At 53.4% G+C, this 24,745-nt stretch overlaps 1 protein-coding gene across 2 annotated transcripts in view; it reads left to right on the forward strand.

Annotated features, from left to right (window-relative positions):
- The first annotated feature begins 6,187 nt into the window (after positions 1 to 6,187).
- Tmc7 (transmembrane channel like 7) overlaps positions 6,188 to 24,745 on the forward strand; it is a 44,910-nt gene continuing 26,352 nt past the window's right edge. For both annotated transcript variants that reach the window (XM_047533640.1, XM_047533641.1), the window contains exons 1-3: positions 6,188 to 6,359; positions 20,843 to 21,086; positions 23,556 to 23,704. In XM_047533640.1, the coding sequence (XP_047389596.1) occupies positions 6,293 to 6,359; positions 20,843 to 21,086; positions 23,556 to 23,704 (460 nt within the window). In that variant the 5' untranslated portion in view covers positions 6,188 to 6,292. The remainder of the gene's footprint in view (positions 6,360 to 20,842; positions 21,087 to 23,555; positions 23,705 to 24,745) is intronic.

The following is a 24,745-nucleotide window of genomic DNA, read 5'->3' on the forward strand; positions in this document are numbered from 1 at the left end:
GGCCTCCATTTTCTTGATCTGACCCGATTTCCTATTTCTACACTAACTGCCTGTCCCCAATTCTGGCTTCAGGATGACGTAATGACAATAAACTGGGGGGACTTAGCAACGATTCTTCTCTGTGTTCCTGTGTCCTGAAGTGAGGATGTTCCTTTCCTCTGGGTATAGGGAGGACCCATCAGGCTGGGGTGTGGCTCAGTGGTGGCACACTTGCCTAGCATGCTCAAGGCCTCGGGTTCCATCCCTAGCAACAAAAAAAGAAAGAAGGAAGGAAAGAAAGCAAGCAAGCAAGCAAGCAAGCAAGCAGGCAGGCAGGCACGGGGTGGGGGCGGGGAGCCCCTCTCATGACCTGCTGGGAGGAGGGAGAGAAATCAGAAGTAACCCCATGCTTGGGTCAGCTTTTTCAAATGCCCAGGGGCCAGATTTTGGGGTCGTGCGTGACGGAGTAGGGAGTGGCTTCTAGAAGAAACATCATAAATGCTAGAGCTACAGAAGTGGACCCAAATGAGGATGTGGAGACCACGGCTCAGACATGACATGTCTGCTTGTCTGAAACGACGTGAGACTAAGGAACGCACGCTCCTCTCACGGTGGACCTGCTGGATGCCCCCTGGAAAGCAGGCCGGCGAGCTCAGAGACCGGGCGATGGCTTTGGGTGGTCCTGCCCACCCACCTTGGGTGCGTGCATGGTAACGAGGGAGAACATGTATTCTAAGTGGCCAGAGAAAGCCACTGGCGCAGAGGAGGGTCAAGCAGGACCATAGAGGGATCAGCCCTCCTTCCCTGGGGAGCGGGCTCGGGCAGCTGGCTGAGCCGGCAGAGCCCAGCTGCAGGCGCTGCCTGGGCAGAGGTGATGGTGCTGGGTTGGGTGAGCTGCGGGCGGCGGAGAGGTGGAGTCAAGAGCAATCAGTCCACTTGGTCCCTTTGAGCCATGGATCTTCTCCCTATAACCTGACGATGGAGGGCACCTGCTGACCTCTTAGGGGCGAAGAAAGTTAAATGACCTAATGCACGACAAGGGCTTGGCTCAAGGAAGTCGCCCAGAGGGGCAGTTGTTATTTCCCTGGTTAGACAAGGGAGCCCTTGGCAAGCCTAGGCTCTAGCGTGGGGAGCAGACAGAGCCTCGGTAAAAATAAGGCGCTAGGAGCGAGGGAGGGGGCAGGGGGCGCTGCGTCCCCCCTTCGGATAAGTTTGGAATAGAATCGAGGCCTCCCCATCCTGCCGTCTGAATTCCTTAGTGTCCTCCTGCCTGAGGTCTTCTTCCTTCAAGCAGGACAATTTGATGGCTGTGTCTTAAAAGGCTATGCCTCTCTAGAGAGGGAGGAGCCTCCTTCAGGGGCCGGGCTCAGTCAAGCCTCTGTCCCTGGAAGAACCTGCGCTCTGCCTTCTCGGGATGCAGACCCAAGCGGGTGCGGGGAGAGGCCAGTAGGGGGCGTGGTGGAGCGAGGGCGAGCGCACAGAGACCTGGGTCTCTTTTGGAGGGTCCTAGTTCCTCCATCTGGTCCCGTCTTCCACCTGGAGAAACTGGGTTCCAGCCTCCCCTTCCAGGTCTGAAGGCTGGGTCCGGTGGCTGGCAGGAGTCCTCTGGTGACGAAGGGAAAAGGGAAGAACTGTCTCGCAATACAAGCAGACACTTCTTGTCACTTCCTCTCTGCTGCAGACTTTAAAGGGACTTAAAAAGAAATTGAGCGTGTATAGATAATACGTCCGTGAAGCACACACAAAAAGGAGGAATCAGTCAAAGTCTCTCCCACTTTTATCCTGAGATAATAAGGTGTGCAGGTATTCTCGTTCTTCCTTTATCCTCATGGTAACTTACCTGACACATTTCTGCATCTTGCTTTTTTCACTTAATAATATGCCTTTTATGCATAGAATTTTCTATATGTCTCCATGTGGAGCTATATAGTAGCTGGATGTGAAGTAGGACAGAAGGAATAGAAAATAGGCAGAGGCTGGGGATTTAGCTCAGTTGGTGGAGTGCTTGCCTTACAACCACGAGGCCCTGGGTTCAATCCTCAGCACCGCACAAAAAAAAAAAAAAAAAAAAAAAGAAAGAAAGAAAGAAAGAAAATAGGCAGAACTGGATGCAATGTTCCATGCCTGCAACCCCAGCCACTCTGGAGGCTGAGGCAGGAGGATTGCAAATTTGAGGCCAACCTGGGCAATTTAATGAGAACCTGTCTCAAAATAAAAAATAAAAAGGACAAAGTAGCTCAGTGATAGAGTACCCCTGAGTTCAATCCCTGGCAACCCCTGCCACAAGTAGAAAGGAGATATAAAAGAACAAAAAAAAAAAAAAAAAAAATCTTTTTTTTTTTTTTCACTTTGGACCATCATTTTATTTCCAATACAATACTGCACATGCTAGGCATTAAATAAATTAATGGAGAAAAATTTTCCAGGAAATGTGTTTCAGATTATCATCTCAGGAGGCTTTTGATGTAATAAGTAGAAAATATAATACAAATCAGTTTTTGAGGGAAGAAAACAGTGGAATGCTTTTATCACTGGATTTGGTTTCAAGTGAGGTTTGATCTAGGAGTCACATGAGGACCTGATTCTTTTTTTTTTTTTTTTAATGTCTATCTCAATCTACCATCCTTCCCATCCTCATGGCCCCACCCCTCCCTTTACTCCCCTCTGCATAATCCAAAATTCCTTCATTCTTCCCTACCCACCCACCACTGTGGATCAGAGTCCGCTTATCAGAGAAAACATTCGATTTTCTGGGATTGGCTTATTTCACTTAGCATGATATTCTCCAGTTCCATGCATTTACCTGCAAATGCCACAATTTCATTCTTCTTTAAGGCTGAGTAATATTCCATTGTGTATATGTACCACATTAAGAAAAAAATTATTTAAATCTGAGTTTCTACATATTTTCCCAAGCCTTCCACTCCTCAAACTAGTCTCTCTTCCATGCCCGTTATACTCAAACTCCTTAAACATCTGTAAATCTTAAAGTTAACTGTAAATTCACCCACTTACAATAATTACTTTGTGCAGTGATAAATCCCCCCCATAAGTAGATTAAGTAAGGAGAAATATGACATTTTAAGAAACTTATAATTTAGGGAACTTTTAGCATTATCTACTGATCAGATAATGATGACCACACCTGCCTTAGGATCCTGAGAATGACTAGACCACCGTAAACTCTCTTGAGATAATGAGATTGATGTCATCGCTGCGAACCTTCCCATACACACCCCTCAGCAAATTTCCCTTAAAAGAAGATCCAGGAACTCCCCAAAATGTGCCTCTCCCTCTCTAGATGGCCCGCGTCCGCCCTTGGACCTGTGTTCCCTGCTTTCCTAAATAAATCTTGGTCAGGTGCCTCCCCAACGCTGACATTCTTTCCCATTCTGTATGTCAAGGACCCCGCTGGTCCTGAGTCGAGTTCCCCCCTCTCCCTGGGAATTCCTCGGGACCCTCTCCTGGGTCTCTTCTCCCATGAGAAATGGATATGTCAAAATCTACGTGACCAATCTCCTGGTGGTGGAAATGCGGGTTGCTCCATCATTTGCTGTCACAAACAACATTGCGGGAAATATCCTAGTGCAAACATCACCTGTGTTGCAGAATTTAAATTTTTGTTTGTTTGTTTGTTTTGGTACTGGGATGGAACCCAGGGGTGCTCCTACATCCGAGCCGCATCCCCAGCCCCTCTTTTATTTTGAGGTAGGGTCTCCACTAAGTTGCCCAGGCTGGTCTTGAACAGTCAGCCTGAGACTCCGGAGTAGCGGGGATTATGGGCGTGTGCTTCACCTGCAGCTGCATTTAATATTTTGTGTAGTTAAGTTTATCATGGTGTTTGGGTTTCTGGGTTTGGTAAACCTTTTCCTATCTGGTAATTAAAAAAAAAAACCCACCATTCCTTTTAGTACTTCCATAGCTTTCCTTTTATTGCCTGGTTACGGTGTGTCAGGCCTAAAGTTAGCCCTGTCCTTAGTTCATCTTCCTGGAGACACGGCCAAGCACTTACGTGAGTTTCTCTCGCCACCGCCCTGGGACTTCAGTTCCAGTTTAATATCCACTTTTCTTTTTATTTTATTTTTTCCAGTACTTGGGATTGAACCGAGGAGTACTCTGCCCCTGAACCACTTCCCTGGTCCTTTGTATTTTTTAGTTTGAGACAGGCTTTCACTAGATTGCAGAGGCTGGCCTTGAACTTGTGATCCTCCTGCCTTAGCCTCCCAGGTCATTGGGATTATAGGCACGCACCACTGCACCCGGGTAATACCCATGTTTTACAAGTGAGAAACAGGAGGAAAGACGCAAGGCCCACGGCCCGGATCACCTCAGAAAGAACTGGAAACTGGCTTCCTGTCAGGGACCTTGCCCTTTACCCCAGTAAAAGTAGCTACTATTCTGAGCCAGAGAAGTACTTAAAAAAAAAAAACTATTTTAGAATAGTTTCAGATTTACAGAAAAATTCTGAGAGCAGTACAGAGTTTTCCTATGCTTCCATACTCAATCTGTGCTACAATTAACATCTTATATCAACACCGTACATTTCTCACAATTAGTGAATCAATATTGATAAATGACTATTAACTGAAGCCCATACCCAGATTTCCATAGATTTTACTTAATGGTATTGTAACTTCTTCCCAGGATCCTATCAGGATGTGATATTGTCATAGCTCTTTAGACTTCTCTTGGTGGTGATAGTCTCTCAGACTTTCTTATTTATTTTATGGTGCTGGGGTTTGAACACAGGGGTCTTAACCACTGAGCCACATACCCAGGCCTTTTTATTTTTTATTTTCAGACAGGGTCTCACTAATTTGCTTAAGGACCTCCCTAAATTGCTGGGGCTGGCTTTGAACTTGCAATTTACTGAGGCTGATCTCCAGCTCCCAATCCTCCTGCCTCAGCCTCCTGAGCCGTTGGGATTATAGTTTTGCACCACCGTTTTCTTTTTTTAGAAAACGACTGACACTTTTGAAGAGAAAGCGTAGGTATTTAGACGACCTAGGCTGGGTTGTCTGCTTTTAGGCATGTATGTCCCCAGTCCCTCTGCCCACTTCACTGAGACACAGTCTGAGTTGAGGTTGGTGGCAGATTTGCGGTTCTCCTGCCGCAGCCTCCCGAGTAGCTGGGGCTGTGGCACCAGGACTCCAGTCAACTGACTTTGTTCTTATTAGACTGGGATTTTGGCGGGGAGTCGGGGACAGAGGTAAAGTGCCCTTCCCATCGTTTCCTCCACGTGACTCATCCCCGATGACGTTCGCCTTGATCACCTGTTCCAGACAGTTCGTCAGGCATGACATGTTGTGAACCGCGGCCCCTCCCGTCTCACATCGCACTCTGAAGGGGGGCTCCGCGCAGCTCCACCGAGGGAGTGGACAGGTCAGCGCCACCTCCTCCAAGTGTCTACGTCAACGATCTGGAATTTTGCACGGGAGATCCTTTACCCACTTTGCCCTCGCGATTTATTTATTTAATCGCTTTTTTATAGTAGGCAATTATATTTATCTATTTATTTTTGTGGAGTCTCCCTGTGTCGTCCAGGTTGGCCTTGAACTCCTGGGTTCCAGAGATCCGTCCTCCTCAGCTTCAGGCAGCTGGCTATTTCTCTCTCTCTTCTTTTTGGTACTGGGGATTGAACGCAGGGGTTTTACCACTGAGTTACGTCCCTAGCCCTTTTTTATTTTTTTATTTTGAGAAAGGGTCTCCCTATGCTGCTAACAGCTTCGCTAAGTTGTTGAGGCTGACCTCGAATTTCCGTTCCTCCTGCCTCAACCTCCTTCCCCCGTCCTTGGGATGGCTCATCTTTTAATGTTTTCAATTGCACACGGATAGGCAGATGCACAGCAGCAGAGATGAAAGGTGAGTAGGGTGCAAAACCTAGAACACAAAACACTGCCTGGGGTGGAGGCTCCTCCCTCCGCCAGGCGCTCCCTCCCTCCAGGCAATCGCTGGAGCCAGTTTCCCGGACCCTCTGGACGGATTTCTTGGGCATTTGCAAACTTGTGCGAGTTTGTGCTTTTTGTACCCAAATGACTTGCTAGATGCACGTGTCGGGTGTCTGAGTTATTTGATTTTTTTTTTTTTTTTTTTTTTTTTTTTTTTTTAACTCGAAGTCCCCGGGGTCTGATCGCCGCGGGACGGAGTCCTCCGCAGCCCCGCCGCACACCTGCCTGCGCGCCCCCGGGGGTCCCGCGCCCCGCGCCCCGCCCCGTCCCGGCCTCTGTGACGTCACGCCGGAACCTGGAATCCCGGCTGCGGCGGCGGCAGCGGCGGCGGAGAGTGCCCGGCGGCCTCTGCGGAGCGCGCAGCCATGAGCGAGTCCAGCGTCAGTGCGCTCCAGTCCGGCAGGCCCGGCAGGCAGCCCGGGGTCCACCCAGGTAGGCGGCGGGCGGCGCTGCTGGCGCCCGGGGCGCACGGCGGCAGCAGGTGCTGGGGCTCCGCGCGGGCCAGCGCCCCCCGCAGGTCCCCGCGCCCTGCTCTGGGGGAACGCAGGCGGGGAGAGGGATCCTCTTGGCCCTGCCCTCGCTCCGCCGACCCGTCCTACCCACCTCCGAGGGAGCCTGCACAGGAGCTCAGGGGCGGCAGTCCAGACCCTGGTCCTGGGCCAACCTCCGAGTAAGAACCTTACCTGTTAAATAAAAAGAAGTGTGCGCCCCGCTTGGCCCGCCGTTCTGATAGCTCCCCCGAGGTGCCTGCCTCCCCAACATTTCAGACTTTGCCATTAGACTACTTGAAACTGAATCCTGCCTTGGCTCTTTATTGCTGTGTGAGTTTGGGTAAGTGACTTGCTTTCTCTGAGCCTCAGATTCTTCGACAGTTAATTGGGAATAGGATGGTGATGGAATTAGCTGAGAAACATGTGGAGTGCCTCGCACAGTCTTGGGACAAAGAAAGGCACAACTAATGATAGCCAGCCAAGCATGATGATCTTCTCCCCGAAACACACTTTTTTTAATTGGGTAAATTATCCAGCAAAAATACAGCTCCATGAATTTTTACATAAATATGTAAAACCACACCCAGTCAAGATAGGAAAGTTGCTAGTACCCGGGCGCATCTCTTGGTAACATTTGTATCTTTTGTCCAGAGCAAGACAAATTTCCTCTGCTGTGAATTGTATCTGCAGTGTTTTCTGTGTTACGATTTGAGGGTAGAGATGTAACAAACCAAGGATTGTTCTCAACTTCTAGAAGAAAAATCTAGAAGAGACCTAAAGCCTGGGAAAGGGCTCAGGAATCAGAGGAGAAAAATCCAGCGGGTTCAAGGCTAATTATTTTCTAGTTCAGGGTTAATACAGTTGACTTCAGCTCAACCTCAGCCTTTTAAGAATCGCCCGGAACTGGGGTCGGTGGCAGAACTTTGGTGCCGCATTAACGGGCCCTGGGTGCGATTCCCCAGCACTGCAGCAAAAATACAGCCGTTCAAGTTTTTTTCTAATGGGTTTCTATTTATCTTCCTCTTCCATGCATTCAGTTGAAGATGCCAACTTGGGTTTCCTGTGCAGAGGGTCATCTCTCTGGGATCTTTACTGAGTGATTAAGGGGACTCTAAGTGATATTTTCTAAGCAGCATAATAAAGTTCTGCCCTGCTCCTTGGACAGATGCTTTCTCTCTCCCTCCTTTCTTTCTTCTTTTCTTCCTTCCTTTCTTGGCAGTGCCGAGGATTGGAACCCAAGGGCCCACACATGCTAAGCAGATCTGCACCCCAGGCCCTTTGTGTTGTATTGTTATTTTGACATAAGATCCTGCTAAGTTGCCCCGACTGGCCTTGAACTTGGCCCATCCTCCTGCCTCTGCCTCCTGAGTGACAGATGATTTTTTTGACCAAGTTTCCATCAATGCGGGTGGGAGGCTCAGAAGAGACCTGTTTTAATTCTGTGGCACTTTGTAAACAGGGACTGTTTGTGTGGATATCAGGGGAAGACAGTTGGGTGGGGGTGTTCAGCAAATATCTGAGCTGACCAACTTTTTAGAGCAAAAGCTTATTTTGACTCCCAGTTTTAGAAGTTCATCCGTGATCGGTAGTTGGTGCTATTGTTCTGGGCCCGTGGTGAGGCAGCGCGTAGTGACAGAAGCACAGAGTGGTGCAAAATCACTGCCCCTGGGGGCCATGGAGGCGAAAGGAGAGAGAACAGGGGAAGAGGAAGAGCTGAGGTTCCAGGTCCTGTCCCAGTGACACTGGCTGCCTCTCGTTCCTGCCACCTGCCTAGTCATTGCTGCCTCAGGGCCTTTGCATCTGCTGTTATCTTTGAACCACTCTTCCCTCTTATCTTCAGAGTGCAGCCTCTTCCTCCCACTTCCTCCCACTGCCCGGCCTCTCTTCCAGTGACACCTCAGAGAGGCAGACTTCTGGGGTTGCCTTGTCTGAAGGCCTGTGGCCATCTTTCTTTCACTGACCAGTTTCCTTCTGTTCCATCCAAGCCCTTACTGCCACTGGGCGCCATCGAGTTTGATTGTTTCCTGGTTTGGGAGGGTCTCTCCTTCCAGAATGTGGGTGTCCCAAAGCCGGGGCTTCATCTTGTTCCCTAGCTCCTAGGATGGTGTCTGGCACTGGGAGATGCCCCCGTGCTCTGAATGAATGAGCGGAACACACCCGCAGCCAGGTGGGCAGCTCTCACCGGGAGCCGTGAATCTGGAGGCTGGCCCGGGCACAGCCTCACTTCCCTGTTTTGGGCAAGGCGGTTCAGTGGTTGGTGCCTGGGTTTCCTTGTGGATTAGGTGGAAATCAGGCCTGTACTGCTTCCGGGGGCCGCGGTGAGGAGCCGGTGGACTCGGGAAGCACAGACACCAGTGGTCTGGGTGTGCGCAGTTACCCAGCGTCAGGATGTTGGGAGGGGCACCCGGGGGCCATGCTGGGTCCTGGCCCAGTCCTAGAAGGTGTTAGCTGTGGTCAGTGTCTGCACCTCCCCTCCTGTGCTGAGCGGCAGGGGTGCAGGGCTGGAGACTGGCTCACCCCGTGTGCCATGCCCAGCCCAGTGCCAGGCTGGCGCGGGCCTGCACTGAGCCAGAGTCAAGCCAGTGCCCTTCATGGCTGGGACTGTCTTGGCTCCCCCTCCGACCTCGTGCCCACCTGATGGTCTCTGTTTTGCTTTTTTGAGGCTGCTAATCCCCTCCTCCCTCCACCATGGGGAAGGTGACCTTTTTCCTTGTAAGGCACACATACTCCTCTTCTTTGAGTATGCGTCACTTCCTCCTGGAGGCCCTCCCTGATTACCTCGCTTCCCCAGGTTGGACTCTGTGTCTCTGTGTCCCTTCTCTGTGCCCATACAGCCTCCAACCTGTAGCCCGCCAAAGCATCTCTTGAGCTGTTTCTTATTGTTGCTTCTCTTGAGCTGTTCCCCCCACCCCCAACCTCCCACCCCTGTCCTGGACATTGAACCCAGGGGCGCTTAACCACTAAGCCACATCCCCAGCCCTTTTTATGTTTTATTTAGAGATAGGGTCTCCCTAAGTTGCTTAGGGCCTCACTAAGTTGCTGAGGCTGGACTCCAACTTGTAATACTCCTGCCTCAGCCTCCTGAGCTACTGGGGTTATAGGCGTGGGCCTCCACACCCATCTAAATGTGTTTTATTTACCTGTATTTTTAAATTTATTTTTTATTTTTGAGCACTTCAGCTTCTCAGGAAAATAAGTAAAAGTACAACACTTCCCATAAACCCCTCCTCTCTTACCCATCTCTCCTCTTTTTTTTTTTGGGGGGGGGGGCGGGGTGCTGGGGATCGAACCCAGAGCCTTGTGCTTACAAGGCAAGCACTCTACTGACTGAGCTACCTCCCCAGCCCCCATCTCTCCTCTTTTTAACATTCTGCGTCAGTGTGGGACATGGGTGGTGATGGATGATGCTGCGTTGACTTCTTTAGCCTGAGAAAGTTCCCTTCTATTTTTAGCATATTAAGGATTTTTATCAAGCTGAGTGTCAAGTTTTTAAATTTAAGAAATGTATCAAGCCGGGCGCCTGGAATCCCAGTGGCTTGGGAGGCTGAGGCAGGAGGATGGCAAGTTCAAAACCAGCCTCAGTAACTTAAAGAGGCCCTAAGCAACTCAACAAGACCTTGTTTCAAAATAAAAAACAAAAACTAAACAATGGGCCGGGGATGTGGCTGTGGTTCAGCGCTGCTGGATTTAATCCCTGGTACCAAAAAGAACAAAATAAATGTATTAAGATAGGTGCAGGGCTGGGGAGATAGCTCAGGGTTCAATCCCCAGCACCACAAAAAAAAAAAAAAAAAAAAAAAAAAAAAAAAAAAAGGTGCATTTCCCCAATAGGCGAGTAATTTACATTAAAGATTTCCAATATTGAATAACATTGAGAAAAACGGACGTATCAATGAATAGTGTTGGTCAGCTTTTCCTCACTGTGACCAAAACACCTGACATAAACAATTTAGAGGAGGAAAGTTGTGTTTTCTCTCAGTTTCAGAAGTTTGAGCTGCTGGTTGGCTCCAGAGCAGAAGCAAGGTAGAAGGGGATGGTGGAGGAGAGTTTGGTGGCAGCAGCGAAGTGGGGAGGGGAGGGGAGGGGAGGGGGAGGGGGAGGGGAGGGGAGGGGGAGGGGGAGGGGAGGGGTGGGGGAGGGTTCTCTGCTCCTTCCGTCCAACAGGCTGCATTGCCTTTGAGGACAAATGCCCAGTGACCTGTCTCTCTCCCGCCTCATCTGCTGAGCCCATTCACCCCAGCGGCCCATCACCCTTCAAGGTGACCGGAGGGTAGAAGGTTCCAGACACGGGCGGGGTAGGTTGTCTGGGGACCCACCCCTCTGACTTGGGCTATTTTTTCCCCTCTCTCTGGAGGAGACTGAGCTCTGCCCAGCAACTCAGGCCCAGATGAGGCCCCAAAGCCCTGGGTGGCTTTTTTTGTTTGTTTTTTCAGGAAGTGGAGAATTTAGAGAGATAAAAGAGGGAAATAACTTTTCAGGGTCCTGACCTTTGTCACAATCTGGTTGCTTTTTCCAGGGACATTGTTTGGGTGTGGGACCACCCAGACCACCACCCCCGCCCCCAGAGGAGGAGGAAGGGAGGGGCCCACCCTGAGCTGGCCCCCACTGCTCGGGCAGTAATAGCACAGGGGAGAGGGAGGCAGGACCTGCTTGCACCCAAGGAGGCTCCAGAGGTGACCTCTAAGTTGAGGCCTGAAGGAGGTCACAGAGCCAGTCGGAGCGTTCAGGGACAGGGTCTAATGAGCCAAGGGCTGGAGGTAGGGTGACGTTTGCTGAACTTGGGGAGACCCAGGCTGGAGCTGAGAGGAGCGGCAGGTGGGACCAGGTCAGGCAAGCAGGAGGAGTTGGTGAGGGTCCTGTAGCCGGGTCTGGACTTTCTGTGGGGTGACTTCCTTTGGTTGCTCATGGCAACTCAATGAAGTTGGGATTAGCTGCCCATTTCACTCCTGTGGAAACTGAGGCTCTGCGAAGTCCCTCGACTTGACAAGCCGCGTGCAGTGGTTGGGGTATGGATTGTCCCCAGGGTGGTGGTACAGAGAGGTGAGGTGGTGCTTGAGGGGTGGAGCCTCCACGGGGGGCCTCGGGTCATTTGCAGACATGCTGTCCTAGGGGTTCTGGGACCCTGGCCTCCTCTTTGCTCCCTGTTGGGCAGTGTGGTGCGACCTCACCTCTGTCATCATGTGATGTGGCGGGTAGGGCCCCCACCAGTCCTGAGCCGGTGCAGACGTGAACCTCCAGAACCAATCAAGTGACCCTCCTTGGGATGTCAGCCTGCATCAGCCGGCCACGGTGGCGCACGCCGGTAATCCCAGTGACGCAGGAGGCCGAGGCAGGAGGATCAGCCTCAGCAACTCAGTGAGGACCTAAGCAACTTAGTGAGACCCTATCTCAAGACTGAAAAATAAAAAGGTCTGGGACCTGGCCCAGTGTTAAGGGCCCCTGGGTTCACTCCCCAGTACCAAAAAAGCTAGCCTGCTTCAGTGTTTAGTGATAGTGAGGGAAAACAGACTAAGACACCGCTGCAGTGATAGTCCCCAGCTCATTGGACACGTTTGCTGGGCACCTATTTTGTGGCGGGTCCCGTGCTTTGCCGGGAACAGAGTGAACCTGACGTGCCACCATCTTTGCCTTTATGGGTCAGACCTTCTCTCAGCCTTGGGCAACGTTCTTCTCTTCTCTGAACTTTCCATATCTGCAAAATGAAGACACCACATCAGAAAGACCTGTGTAATAAAGTGGAGGGCAGTGACAGAGGACAGGAGAGCAGTGACTGAGATTGGGGCTCTCTGGTGACCTCATGGCTGTGGCATGCCGGGTGCCTGGGAATGTTCCTGCACAAGGGCACAGGATGCTCAGCTGCTGTGGCAATGCCCTGCACAAGATTGCTTCATGCAAGAGTCCTCTCAGCTCTGACCTTGATCTCAGGCACACACCTCCCATCCTGTCACTGCTCTCCACACTACAGTGGCTGTGGGACTCGCAGGTTAGAAGATGTAAAAGTTACGGCTAAATCGCGGGGCATACTAGACGCTCAGTAAGGCTCCTTATTATTGTTGCTTCCAGAAACGTTGGTAACCCCTCTTTTGGAGAAGTGTTGGCCAAGGAGGAAAAACGCTTTGTGTGAGGAGCAGCTTGATTCATAGCAAGACGATCCCCTGCTGCAAACTTAAGATCATCATGTGTGTTAAGTTTATCAGAAATAACCAGAGTCCTGGCCTCCTGGTGTCTAGCCCGACCCATCAGGCAGTGTTCTCAGCCAGAGATCTGCAGACTGCAGCCCATGGCCAAATCCAGCCTGCCACCTACTTTTGTAAATAAAGTTTTATTAGAACCCAGCCACGCCGTTCAGATGGTCTGTGTCTGCTTTCCCGGCAGAGCTGAGGAGTAGCACGGAGACCAGATGACAAATAGTAAATATCGACTGTCTAGCTCCTGGTCGAAGAGGTTTGCTGGCCTCTTATCTAAGCACGCAGTCCTCAGGACAGCTGAATCGGGGGGAACTGTGGTCCCCGTTTCACAGGAGGGGCACCGGAGGCGCAGAACGGTGAAGCACCTTGCCAGGTGTCACGGGGCAGGTGGCCCTGCCGCTCCTCAGCATTGCAGTATTGCTGCACAGCATTCTGCTGGGTGATGCGTGGCTGGCTGGAAAGCCAGGAGACCTGCGTGCGGATCCAGCGGTGGCTCTGCAGGGGGAGTTAGTCACTGCTCCTGGGGCTGTTTGCTCATCTGGTCATAAAGCAGCAGACCCGCCCAGGCCCCAGGCCCCACCCCGTGCCAGTCAGCGTGACTCATGCCGGCTCTCCCAGCCCTGGTGCTCTGGAGTCTGGCAGCCTGAGGTGCTCCCGGGGCTTCTGGCTCCTCCCCGCAGCCCAGCTTCCAGGCCCCCGTGGTTGAGGCCCCCCGCCCTGTCCAGTGCAGCAGCCAGTGGTCATACTGGTGCAGTCGGCCACATTCGAGATTCATTTCCTCAGTCACTCCAGCCACATCTCGATTGCTGTGCGGTCACCATATTGGACAGTACAGATCTAGAACTTTCCCTTCCTTGCAGGGGAACAGCCCAACCCAGCAAATGTGCCCTGGCTGGACTGTAACCACGCCACCCTGAATGGACAAGAGTAGGCAGAGGCATCCTTTTAAACCTCAATCTGATCCTCATTCCTCTGTCATAAACCCTCATGGCTCCCACCTTCCCTAATTTAAGCCAGTGTCCTCCTGTGACACTTAGGGCCCAGCATGGCCTGACCTGATCCTTCCCTGACCTTTCTTTTCTTGCTGTCCTCCCTGCCGACTCTCCCCAGCCACATGATCCCTCAGGCTGACTGAGCACCGCTGTACCTCAGGGCCTTTGCACTAGCTCTCCCTCGCCTCTGGATTCTCTTCTTCCAGGTGGCTGTGTGGCCGTCTCCCCCTGCCTTCAGACTTTGCTCAGATAACACCTTCTCCGGAGACTGTCCTTGGTCACTTTGTTCAAAATTGGATCCCTTCCCTGCTTTTGCTCATCTTCCATGCCTGATTTTTGTCCACACACTTACCACCATGTAAAATATCTGGTTCTTAATTGCATAAGTCTCCTGCAATAGGACATAAGTGCCAAAAAGAAAGGGCAATTTTGTGTCATATTCAGGGCCTTGTCCCAATCCTGGAGCAGAGCCTGACCCATCGTAGTTGCTCAGTAAATGTTTCCTGGTGGTCCAGCGGCCCAGTGAATGGGTGTGGAGTCAGGGGTCCCTGGCCTTGAGGTTTTCTAGCCCTTGATGAACGTGTCATGCACCTTCAGCTGGATCCCTGGACTGTAGGAACTCCTGGGACCTTCAGTACATGGAAGCACAAATTATTTGGGAACCCCCCTCTAATGAACTTCCAAAATCAAAGGCACATCGAACCATAGTGAGTGGAAAGGTGTTCAGGAAGTTCTGAAATCAGTATCTCTGTTGCTATTATCAGTCAGACCCAGTTGTGTGTGTGTGTGTGTGTGTGTGTGTGTGTGTGTGCGCGCGCGCGCGCGCGCACACCGCATTTTACCATGTTGGAAAAACCAGCAAAACGTGTTTCCCATAGGGCTGGTTTGTGTAAAGAACCTGGAAGAAGAAAAGGTCATATATTGTCCACATCTCAGTCAGTTTGTTTTCCTTTAAAATTTTTCCATTTTGGAAAAAGGCATAATCCACATAGAAAAGAATACATTTTTTGGCTGTTTCTTAGGTCTTTTCCTCCTTTATGGCAGCCTGCTTTCCTGGGATGCTCTCCGTGGACTTTGGTTGGCGTGGTGAGGGACTCAGGGTTGCCTGTGTCCTCAGCTCGGAAGGCATTCATTTGCTCCTTCAGCTGGCGCTGATTGGCCTTACCAGGCCCTGTGCAGACCCTGCGCGTGGTGGTGTGGAGAAGGGTCCCTTGCTAATGGGGGTCGTCCCAGACAGCACACAGTGGAAGAGGGTGGGCTCGTGATGTAGATGGCCATCATGTTGTGGACACTCAGGAGGTGCCTGGAGGTGGAAGGGTGAGGTAGAGAGCGAGGCTGCTTTCTCTCCAGAGTCCCCGAGCCCAGGTTGTCAAGCAGAACCACAGTGTCCCCAGTTATCTGAGGTTTTATTTGCCATGGTTTTTAACTACCTGTGGTCAACCACGGTTCAAAAATATCACATAGAAAATTCCAGAAATAAACTGTCCCTAAGTTCTGAGTAGCGTGTACCTTCCTGTAGTCCCTTCCTGTTTCACGTCCCACCCAGGACATGTATCCATGCTGTGTATGCTACCTCCCTGTTAGTAATGGAGTGACCATCTCGGTTATTGGGTCAGCTGTGGAGATGTTTCAGTGCTTGGGTGTAAGTGACCCTTATTTTAATAATGGCCCCAAAGCCTGAGAAGAGTGATGCTGGCAATTAGGATCTGCCAGACAGAAGCCACCAAAGGTTTCCTTTAAGTGAAACAGTGGAAGTTCTTGACTTAATGAGAAAAAAAAAAAAATTGCTGAGGTCGCTAAGATCTACAGTAACACAAGTGTTCTGTCGTGAGATCATGAAGAAGGAAAAAGACGTCCCCCTCAGTCTTGTTGCCACACCACGAACTGCAAAAGTCAGAGCCACAGTTAAGATGCAGGAGGGACCAAATCTGTATGTGCACCTACAGGGAAATAGTATCTAGAGAGTTCTGGGGCATCTGTGGTTTCAGGCTTGGCCGGAGGTCTTGGATTGTGTCTTCCAAGGATGAGGGGAGACTCCTGATTCCCACAGCAGCTAACGCCGGCCTGGACCCAGTGACCCACAAGGTCCCTTCTTGCCAGAGTTCTCGTGGTCCTGTCAGTGGGAAGCAAGACCCTGCAGTGAACTCAGCACCCAAATTTGGTTGGGCCGGGCTCTTGGCAGGCTAGCTGCAGGAGCTGGTGGTGGCTTAGATCATGGTGCCGCTTAGATCATGCTTGGCCCACATCCTGGGAAGGTTCATGTCCTTTGGCAGGATTTGGTGTCCCGTGACAGGAGCTGTCAAGAAAGTCAGGACCTGCGGGTTCTCTCCAGGTGTGCCTGCCTGTCCAGGTGTGCCTGCCTCTCCAGGTGTGCCCGCCTCTCCAGGTGTGCCCGCCTCTCCAGGTGTGCCCGCCTCTCCAGGTGTACTTGCCTGTCCAGGTGTGCCTGCCTGTCCAGGTGTACCCGCCTCTCCAGGTGTGCCTGCCTCTCCAGGTGTACTTGCCTCTCCAGGTGTGCCTGCCTCTCCAGGTGTACTTGCCTCTCCAGGTGTGCCCGCCTCTCCAGGTGTACCTGCCTCTCCAGGTGTGCCTGCCTCTCCAGGTGTGCCCGCCTCTCCAGGTGTACCTGCCTCTCCAGGTGTGCCTGCCTCTCCAGGTGTGCCTGCCTCTCTTCGCTCCTCCCTCAGGTGGACACCCTTCTGGGACAAGACACTGCTCTGACCTTGGTGCTAACCTGGAGAATATCTGATGACAGCAACAGTAGCCGTGCGTGTCCCGCAGCCCCGTCTCCCGTGGTTCCCCGGGCATCCTCCCACCTATAATCTGCCTCCAATGGCCGAGAGGATCTAGGTGTTCCTAGACGGTGGCACCTAAGGTCTGAAACATGCTCCCCCAACCCCCTGGGCAGATGGACAGGCAGCCTGACCGACCACAGGACCTACGTGGACCCAACGGGGGCCCCCTTCGCCCGACCAGCTCTGTAGCCGTCTCCCGAGACCTGTCGTGAGAGCTTCCTGCTTTAAGAGTTGAGCTGAGGCTCCGAGAGGTGGCAGCCGCCTTCCTAGGAAGCAGTAGCCAGGATTTGTGTGGATATCAGAGCCTCAGCTGGCCGATCACCATCTCTGGGTCTCACTTTCCCTGCTGAAATGCGGGCCAGCGAACCACCCGGCACTGCAGGTGGGCGTGGGAATCAGGTGAGGTCATGTTCCCAAGGGCGTGTGGCCGCAGAGCCGGGATCCAGGAATAACAATAGCGAGGCCCACATTCAAAGGCCTGGCTGGTGTTTTTCTGTTTAACATGGAGAATTTCCCTGGAGTGACCGAAGAGTTTGGAAAAAGCCTTCCTGTGCCCTGACGGCCGTTTGAAAGCAGACTTTCCCACCTGGGGTACTTTGGTTATGCAAGGTGGAAAGAATGTGTGTGTGCTTCCGGGGTCGGGGTGGGGGTCACGGAGGGCCAGTCAGTAACTGCACTTAGGGAAACACTCCCCATCGGGGCCCCTCGAATGGCTTCCTGCCAGGGTCCGGCTTTGCCGGCTGATTAGCTGGGATGGGTCCCTGGTCCCGACCCTTAGCAGCTGTGCGCACGGGCAGGCCACGTGACCTCCCCAAACCTCAGTTTCTTCATCTGTAAAATAGGGCCATTCCGTTCCAAAGGCAGTTTGGATTGCTAAGTGGTGACGCACGGCAAGTACTGTGAATAGCTGGGTACACAGTTGGCGCTCTGTAGAGCTTAGCCAGCCTCGTCACGTTGTTTGCACCTCCCATCATGCTGATGGGGCTCCTCATGGTGCCTCCCCTGTTCCCAGGGGAGCAAATTCGACTCCAGCAGAGGAGGCCCTGGGGGCTGGGGGAGCCCGTCGTATTCCACGCACACGTGACCGTGTCAGCACGCGTAGCTATAATGCATCGTAAAAACCTTTAAAATGTGACTCTGGGACAGCGGTTGCCTCTTCTGGGGTGGCCTGGCCAGTGGGCGGCAGGCCCCAGCGCCAGCCCCGGGTGCTGACCCCACGGTTGCTGAATATTCAGGAGATCCGTGCTGGTCTGTGTCCAGAGGCCTTTGTTCAGGGTGGATAATGGCTCTCTGTTGCCTCCCGGGCAGGGGTGGGGGGGCTCAGCCTGTGTCAGCCGGAAGTGGCCTTCACGAGCCACCCTCACTCACCGAGCCGCGTCCCCAGGGAGCGCTGGGGTCTGGGAGTGAAAGGGTGCGAGGCTCCTGGCAGGGGCAGAGCCCCAGGCGCGTGTCTGTGTGTCATTGAAGCGGGACAGTTGTTCTGTTGTGTCTGAACTGTCCATCAGAGAAAGCCACAGTGACCCCAGATCCCGACAGCTGAGCAGGGCTGGACTGCTCCCCCAGCCTCCCCCAGCCTCCCCAGCCTCCCCAGCCTCCCCAGCCTCCCCCAGCCTCCCCAGCCTCCCCCAGCCCTCCTCAGCCTCCCCAGCCTCCCCCAGCCCTCCTCAGCCTCCCCAGCCTCCCCCAGCCCTCCTCAGCCTGCCCAGCCTCCCCCGCCTCCCCAGCCTCCCCAGCCTCCCCAGCCTCCCCCAGCCCTCCTCAGCCTGCCCAGCCTCCCCCGCCTCCCCAGCCTGCCCAGCCTCCCCCGCCTCCCCAGCCTCCCCAGCCTCCCCAGCCTCCCCCAGCCCTCCTCAGCCTCCCCAGCCTCCCCCAGCCCCCAGCCCTCCCCAGCCTCCCCCATCCGGAGCCTGCCGTGCCGGGCACTGTGCTGAGACCCTCTTCCCATCAGCAGCCTGTGCCTGGCTCAGCCGGAGCCTCGCAGCCTCCAGAGCAGCCTCCAGAGCAGCCCTTGCAGTGAGGTCAGAACATGACCCGCCCTGGCCCTGAGCCTCAGTGGCCTCGGTGCCAGTCACACCTGAAGGGCATGACCACGGGCTGCAAAGCCCGGTTGGGTCTCACCCCGGCCACTTCTCTGTCCGCCTGCCTCCTGTGGCCACAGTGGCGTAAGCCATATTATTTCTGTGGATTCTGGGCATCGGCAGGTGGGGCACAGCGGGCATGGCTCGCCCTGCTGTGTGCGACGTCCCCTGGGGCGGGAGCGTCCAGCGTGTCTCCTCACGGTGGCGTCCAGGGAGGGTGCCCTGAGGTCTGGGGACGGAAGCCGGGGACCCCGGTCTTCCTCCTCATAGCTTAGGGCCTCTGGCCCTGCGCGTGGCTGTCCCAGGGTAGCCCTGGGCTCCAGGAGGGTGCCGCGTAGGAGCAACCAGCCCTCTTATGACTTAGGGCTGGAACGGCAGAGCATTCCTTCTGTGTGTCCTTTGGTGAAAACAAGTCACAGGTCTGCTCAGAATTAAAAAGGGGGTACCACAGAGGGTCTGGTGTGACTCATTGGGGGTCATCGACCAAACGGCCTTCCAGGCCCCTGTCTGTTTACTCCTCTGCAGTCCCAGAGGTCTGCATGCTCTTCCGCAAACACGCCATGCATGTCCCTGCCCCAGGGCCTTTGCATGTGCTGTTTCCCTTTGCCCAGGCTGCTCTTCTCCACATATCCGTGGGCCTTGCACCTTCCGTTCATTCAGCATCAGCTGAAGAGTGAGATCATACCTGACCCACCTGTCACCTCTGTCCCTTGTACCAAGTTGATTTTGGTTTTTTTCATTGCACTTCCTGGCATAGTGTCTATTTCCTGTTTAATCATTGGACTCAGAATCACTGAGTCAGGATTTGAACCCAAGCCACTCAGCATCTGACAAGAGCCCACAGAAGCTTTGCTGCCCAGGGGCCGTTGCTTCGGGAGTTGAGGCCTCTTCTGCCTCTTCCCCTGAGGCCTGTCGTGGCTCAGCATGAGCTTCCTGCAACTGACATCTGATCAGGAGTAAAACTTGTCCTGAAAGCAGCTTCGCCCTCCTTAGAGCACTGTGCAGGCAGGGGACACCGAGGCCTCCAGCCATGGCCTGAGTGACGAGAAGGACCCTGGGTCTCAGAGTCAGACCTGGCTGTCTCCAGGGTCCCGCCGCAGGCTGTCTAGACAGGCTGTGCTGAGTGTCCTCCGTTCTTTGTTCCCTCCCGACTTTACCAAGCTCTTACTGGAGGAGGGCGGCACTGGGTTCTGGGCTGCGGTGGGAGGACATCCTCACGGTTCCCGCTCTTCTGCTGTGTCCTGCAGGTCCAAGCAGAGCCTGGGCTAGCCCAGCGCCCCTCCGCCCCGAGGGCTCTCTACCCTGGAGCCACATCCCCAGCACCTTTTATTTCTTAGTTTGTGACAGGGTCTTGCTAAGTTGCTGAGGCTGGCCTTGAAATTGTGATCCTCCTGCCTCAGCCTCCTGAGTCACTGGGATTATAGGCGTGCACCATGGTGCCTCGTGGGAATCATTCTCTTAACAGTTCCTGCCCCCCCCCCCCCCCCCGGGAAGTACTCAGCAAATGTTGCTCTTTTTTAAACATTTTTTTTGTTCTTTTTAGGAGAATGTATTTTGACATATTATACAGCCATGGCGTATAATTTCCCATTCTGTGGTTGAACATGATGTGGAGTTATTACACTGGTCGTATATTCATACGTGAACATAGGAAAGTCATGTCCAACTCATTCTACTGTCTTTCCTGTTCCCATTCTCCTCCCTTCCCTTCATTCCCCTTTGTCTAATCCAGTGAAAGTCTATTCTCCCCACCCCCTTATTGTGTGTTAGCATCTGCATATCAGAGAAAACATGTGACCTTTTTGGGGGGAATTGGCTTTCTTCACTTAGCATGATATTCTCCAGTTCCATCCATTTACCAGCAAATGCCATAATTTCATTCTTCTTTACGGCTGAGTAATATTCCATTGTGTATATTTACCACCAAATGCTGCTGTTACTGGTGTCTGATGTTATTGCGTGTATTTGCATAGCACTTCATGTTTGTTTTTGTCACACACACTATACACCCCTCACTGTGTGAAGGTGGCTGGAACAGATGTTACTAGCCCCATTTGACAAATGAAAACAGTTTAGATGACTAACATTTAGCTAGTGGCTGCAACCAGACCCCAGAACTCAGATGTCCTGCAACTTAAAGCACGTTTACAAACATGCAGAAAGTGAACACATTTGCAGATTATTATGATTATTTGTCCTGAGCACCATCGTGGTACGTAAAATAAGATCCAGACGATTTTGTTACTGGCCCAGGCCAGCGACTATCTGCAAAGCTTATCCGTGGCCTCTGCGATCCGAGCTTTCTGTGCCAGGTCTGTGTTCTGGCTCCCAGGCTTCCTGGAGTGAAGGATGGCTTTCTTCTCCCACCCAGAGAGTCAGTCTGTGGACTCGAGTGGCTTCTCCTCGCCACCTGTGAACTTCCTTCAGGAACTGCCCAGCTACCGCTCAGTCGCACGCCGGAGGACCACCATCCTTCCCCGGGACAAGCAGAGCGGCACCCTGCTGAAGCCCACGGACTCCTACGGCTCCCACCTGGAGGGAGGGATCACCAAGAACCTCAGCAGCCAGTCCATTCGCAAGTACGCGCTGAACATCTCTGAGAAGCGGCGGCTGAGGTTGGTGACGGCCTCGGGAGGCGGTGGCGCGTTCTGGGCAGGGATGTTTCCTGCATAGGCTGGTTTCCTAAGGAGCTCACGTAATGGGAACTTCATTCCTCAGGCCACTAAACTGTCATGACCGAGATGCCCAAACCTGTAATAGCTCAACAGACGATAAGCTCCTCCCCCTCCTCCCCCTCCCCCCTCCCTCCTCCCCCTCCTCCCCCTCCCCCTCCCCCTCCTCCCTCTCCTCACCCTCCTCTCCTCCTTCTCCTCACCCTCCTCTCCCTCCTCCTCCCCCCTCCTCCCTCCCCCTCCTCCCTCTCCTCCCCCTTCTCTCCTCCCTCTCCGCACCCTCCTCTCCCTCCTCCTCTCCCTCCTCCTCCCCCTCCTCCCGCTCCTCCCCCCTCCTTCCCCCTCCTCAGTACTGGGGATTGAACCCTGGGGTGCTCTTACACCCCCAACCCTTTTTATTTTTTATTTTGAGACAGGGTCTTGCTAAGTTCCTGAGACTGGCCTTGAATTTGCCATCCTCCTGCCTTAGCCTCTTTTTTGTGGGGGGAGAGTACCAGGAATTGAACTCAGGGGTGCTTAGCCCCTAAGCTACATCCCCAGCCTTATTTTGTATTTTATCTAGAGACAGGGTCTCACTGAGTTGCTTAATGCCTCGTTTTTTGCTGAGGCTGGCTTTGAACTTGTGATCCTCCTGCCTCAGCCTCCTGAGCCGCTGGGTTAACAGGCGTGCCCCACCATGCCCAACTGGGAGAGTGACTTTGTAGTTTGCCATCTCTGCCTTTCCTGCAGAATTCAAAGCCTGATTTTTCCCCGTTGGTCTGATACAGTGGTAGAGATGGATATTTCTGCCTAACTCTTGATTTGAGGCCACCCAGGGGCAGTAGCAGGGACACAGTGTATGGGGCACCCCCTGCCACATAGCTTTGAAAACCCGTGGTGATTTTTATTTTATTTTATTTTATTTTTATTTATTTAGGTGTTGGGGATGGAACCCAGGGTCATGCATGCTTGGCAAGTGCTCTGCCACTGAGCAGCACCCCGTCCTCTGATTTTTAATACTGGGGGAGGGTCTCGTATAGGCTCAACAACATGGAAATAAAGCCAGACTTTGAGAATGTACTTTATTTCTCACTATTTCAGATTCATAAATTTTGAATTCTTGTAAAATATCACTACTGATACCAAACCTTACCATACCCAAGAAGGAGATGCATTTTCTATTTTTCTTTTTCTTTTCTTTTTTTTCTTTTTTTTTAAATACCTGGGATTGAACTCAGGGGCACTTAACCACTGAGCCACATCCCCAGCCCTTTTTCTTATTTTTTATTTAGAGACAGGGTCTCACCGAGTTGCTTAGTGCCTCGCTTTTGCTGAGGCTGACTCTGAACTTTTGATCCTCCTGCCTCAGCCTCCCAGGCTGCTGCGATCACAGGCATGCACAACTGTGCCCGGTTGGAAAGACGTTTTCTTCTCCCCAGAAATTTCCAAGCTGGTTGGAGAAGTGACCCTAATGGACAGTGAGGGCAGGGGCCGGGTGTGACAGGGCCACCAGCAACCCCTAGAACTTGGCAAAGACAGGACGCAGGATGGCGGAGACGATACCGACACTGCTGGCTCCTGTGCACGGGCGCCAGCGGATCCTCCCCTCCAACCAGCCCTCCTGGCCGGGGTTTCTCAGTTGGAGCTGTTGATTATGGATGTGTGGGGACAGGTATTCTGTTGTGGGCTCTCTGCTTTGTGGGATGTGGTCGCATCCCTGGCCTCTACCTGCTAAGTGCCAGTAGCACCCCCCAACCCTGGTTGTGACAATCAAGAATGTCCCCAGATGGGGCCTAATGTGCCCTGGGTTGGGGAAAATTGCCCCCACTAGTGGAAGGGCAGGTACTTTACTAACCCCGAAGCACGGATGAGGCACAGAGGCTTGTTTGAATGGAAGCCTCGGGCTCTCCCTTGACAGTTCCCTGTCTGATGGAGGACAGATTGGACGGAGGGTGGAGGCAGGTGCCACCTGCTTGGCGTGGCTGGCGGAGCCCTTGCTGTGGCCTGGGGACAAAGTTGGTGGCTGGTTGTGCAGCTGATGTTGGGCCGCCTGCACCCCAGGCCTCCGCTTCCCTGCGCTCCTCCCCCTCCCCCCCCCTCCCTCTCTCCCCCCCACCTTGGCCTTGGGCTCCTGGAGGTTCCAGCCTCCCCCCACACCTTGGCCTTGGGCTCCTGGAGGTTCCAGCCTCCCCCCCACCTTGGCCTCGGGCTCCTGGAGGTTCCAGCCTCCCCCCCCCCCACCTTGGCCTCGGGCTCCTGGAGGTTCCAGCCTCCCCCCCCCCCACCTTGGCCTTGGGCTCCTGGAGGTTCCAGCCTCCCCCCCACCTTGGCCTTGGGCTCCTGGAGGTTCCAGCCTCCCCCCCTCTCCTGCCGTGCTTCTCCTGAGAGCCGTGGGTGTAGGATTTCAGGGTGTCCAACCACTTCCTACTGCAGGGACATTCAGGAGACCCAGATGAAGTATCTGTCCGAGTGGGACCAGTGGAAGCGGTACAGCAGCAAGTCCTGGAAGCGGTTCCTCGAGAAGGCTCGCGAGATGACCACCCACCTGGAGCTGTGGCGGGAAGACATTCGAAGCATAGAAGGTACCGCGTGGTGGGCGCCGCGCACAGTCCCCTCTGCAGGCCTCGCGGGTCTTGGGGGAGCGGGGCGCACAGCTCGGTTTTCACCAGACCCAGCTGACGTGGAGCATGTCCTGCTGGACAGGTGTGGGCAGCAAGCCACCTGAGGCTGAGCGGAGCCCGCGGCCAGGAAGAGGCAGGACGCCTTCCTGCTCCGTTGGTGGCCATGGTTGTCTTGGCCCAAAGCTGCTCAGGGCAGCGCTGCTCGGACACACGGGCAGTTTCTAGACCTGCCGCGGATCCTGTTCTCCCTCGTGCTGACCAGGATGCTCCTGTTGCTCCTCCTCTTCCACCACAGATGCGTGCCCTTGCGTCCTTGAACTCCCTGTGTTTTATAGCTTTATGAGCAGTACGGTGCTGGCTCGGAGGCTGCTCCACACTGCCACAGCGGCCCCGTGGCTTGGGAACGCTAAGAACGTCCTTTCCCATAGCGGGGACAACTTGGGATAGGTCTTCGCAGGCAGCGTGGGCTGCCGTGACAATACCACAGACGGAGGCTGAATAAGTGGACATTTCCAACTGGGCCTGGTGGCGCAGCCCTGTAATTCCAGTGGCTTGGGAGGCTGAGACAGAAGGGTAGCAAGTTCAAGGCCAGCCTCAGCGACTTAGTAAGACCCTGCCTCAAATAATAATAATAAGAAGAAGAAGAAGAAGAAGAAGAAGAAGAGAAGAAGAAGAAGAAATAATAATAAAAGGGCTGGGATGTGGTTAAGTGCCCCTGGGTTCAATCCCTGCTACCAAAAAAAGAGAAATAGAAGTTTCGGGGTGGGGCAGAGCTCAGTGTAGAGCCCCCACGCCCAGCATGTGAGAGGCCCTGGTTTCAATCCCCAGTGCAGCAAATGAAAGAAAGAGGAAGGTTTTCCTTAGAGTTCTAGAAGTTGGAGCAAGCCTTGCTAAGTGCCCGTCTGAAGCTGTGGGGGTTAGTTGGGGGTGTGTAGAGGGAGAGAGGCTGGGAGACAGGGGGAAGGGACCAGCAGGAGCCCCCAGAGTCCCTTCTCACAAGGG

This window comes from Sciurus carolinensis, chromosome 18 (assembly GCF_902686445.1).
Source record: "Sciurus carolinensis chromosome 18, mSciCar1.2, whole genome shotgun sequence".
NCBI lineage: Eukaryota > Metazoa > Chordata > Mammalia > Rodentia > Sciuridae > Sciurus > Sciurus carolinensis.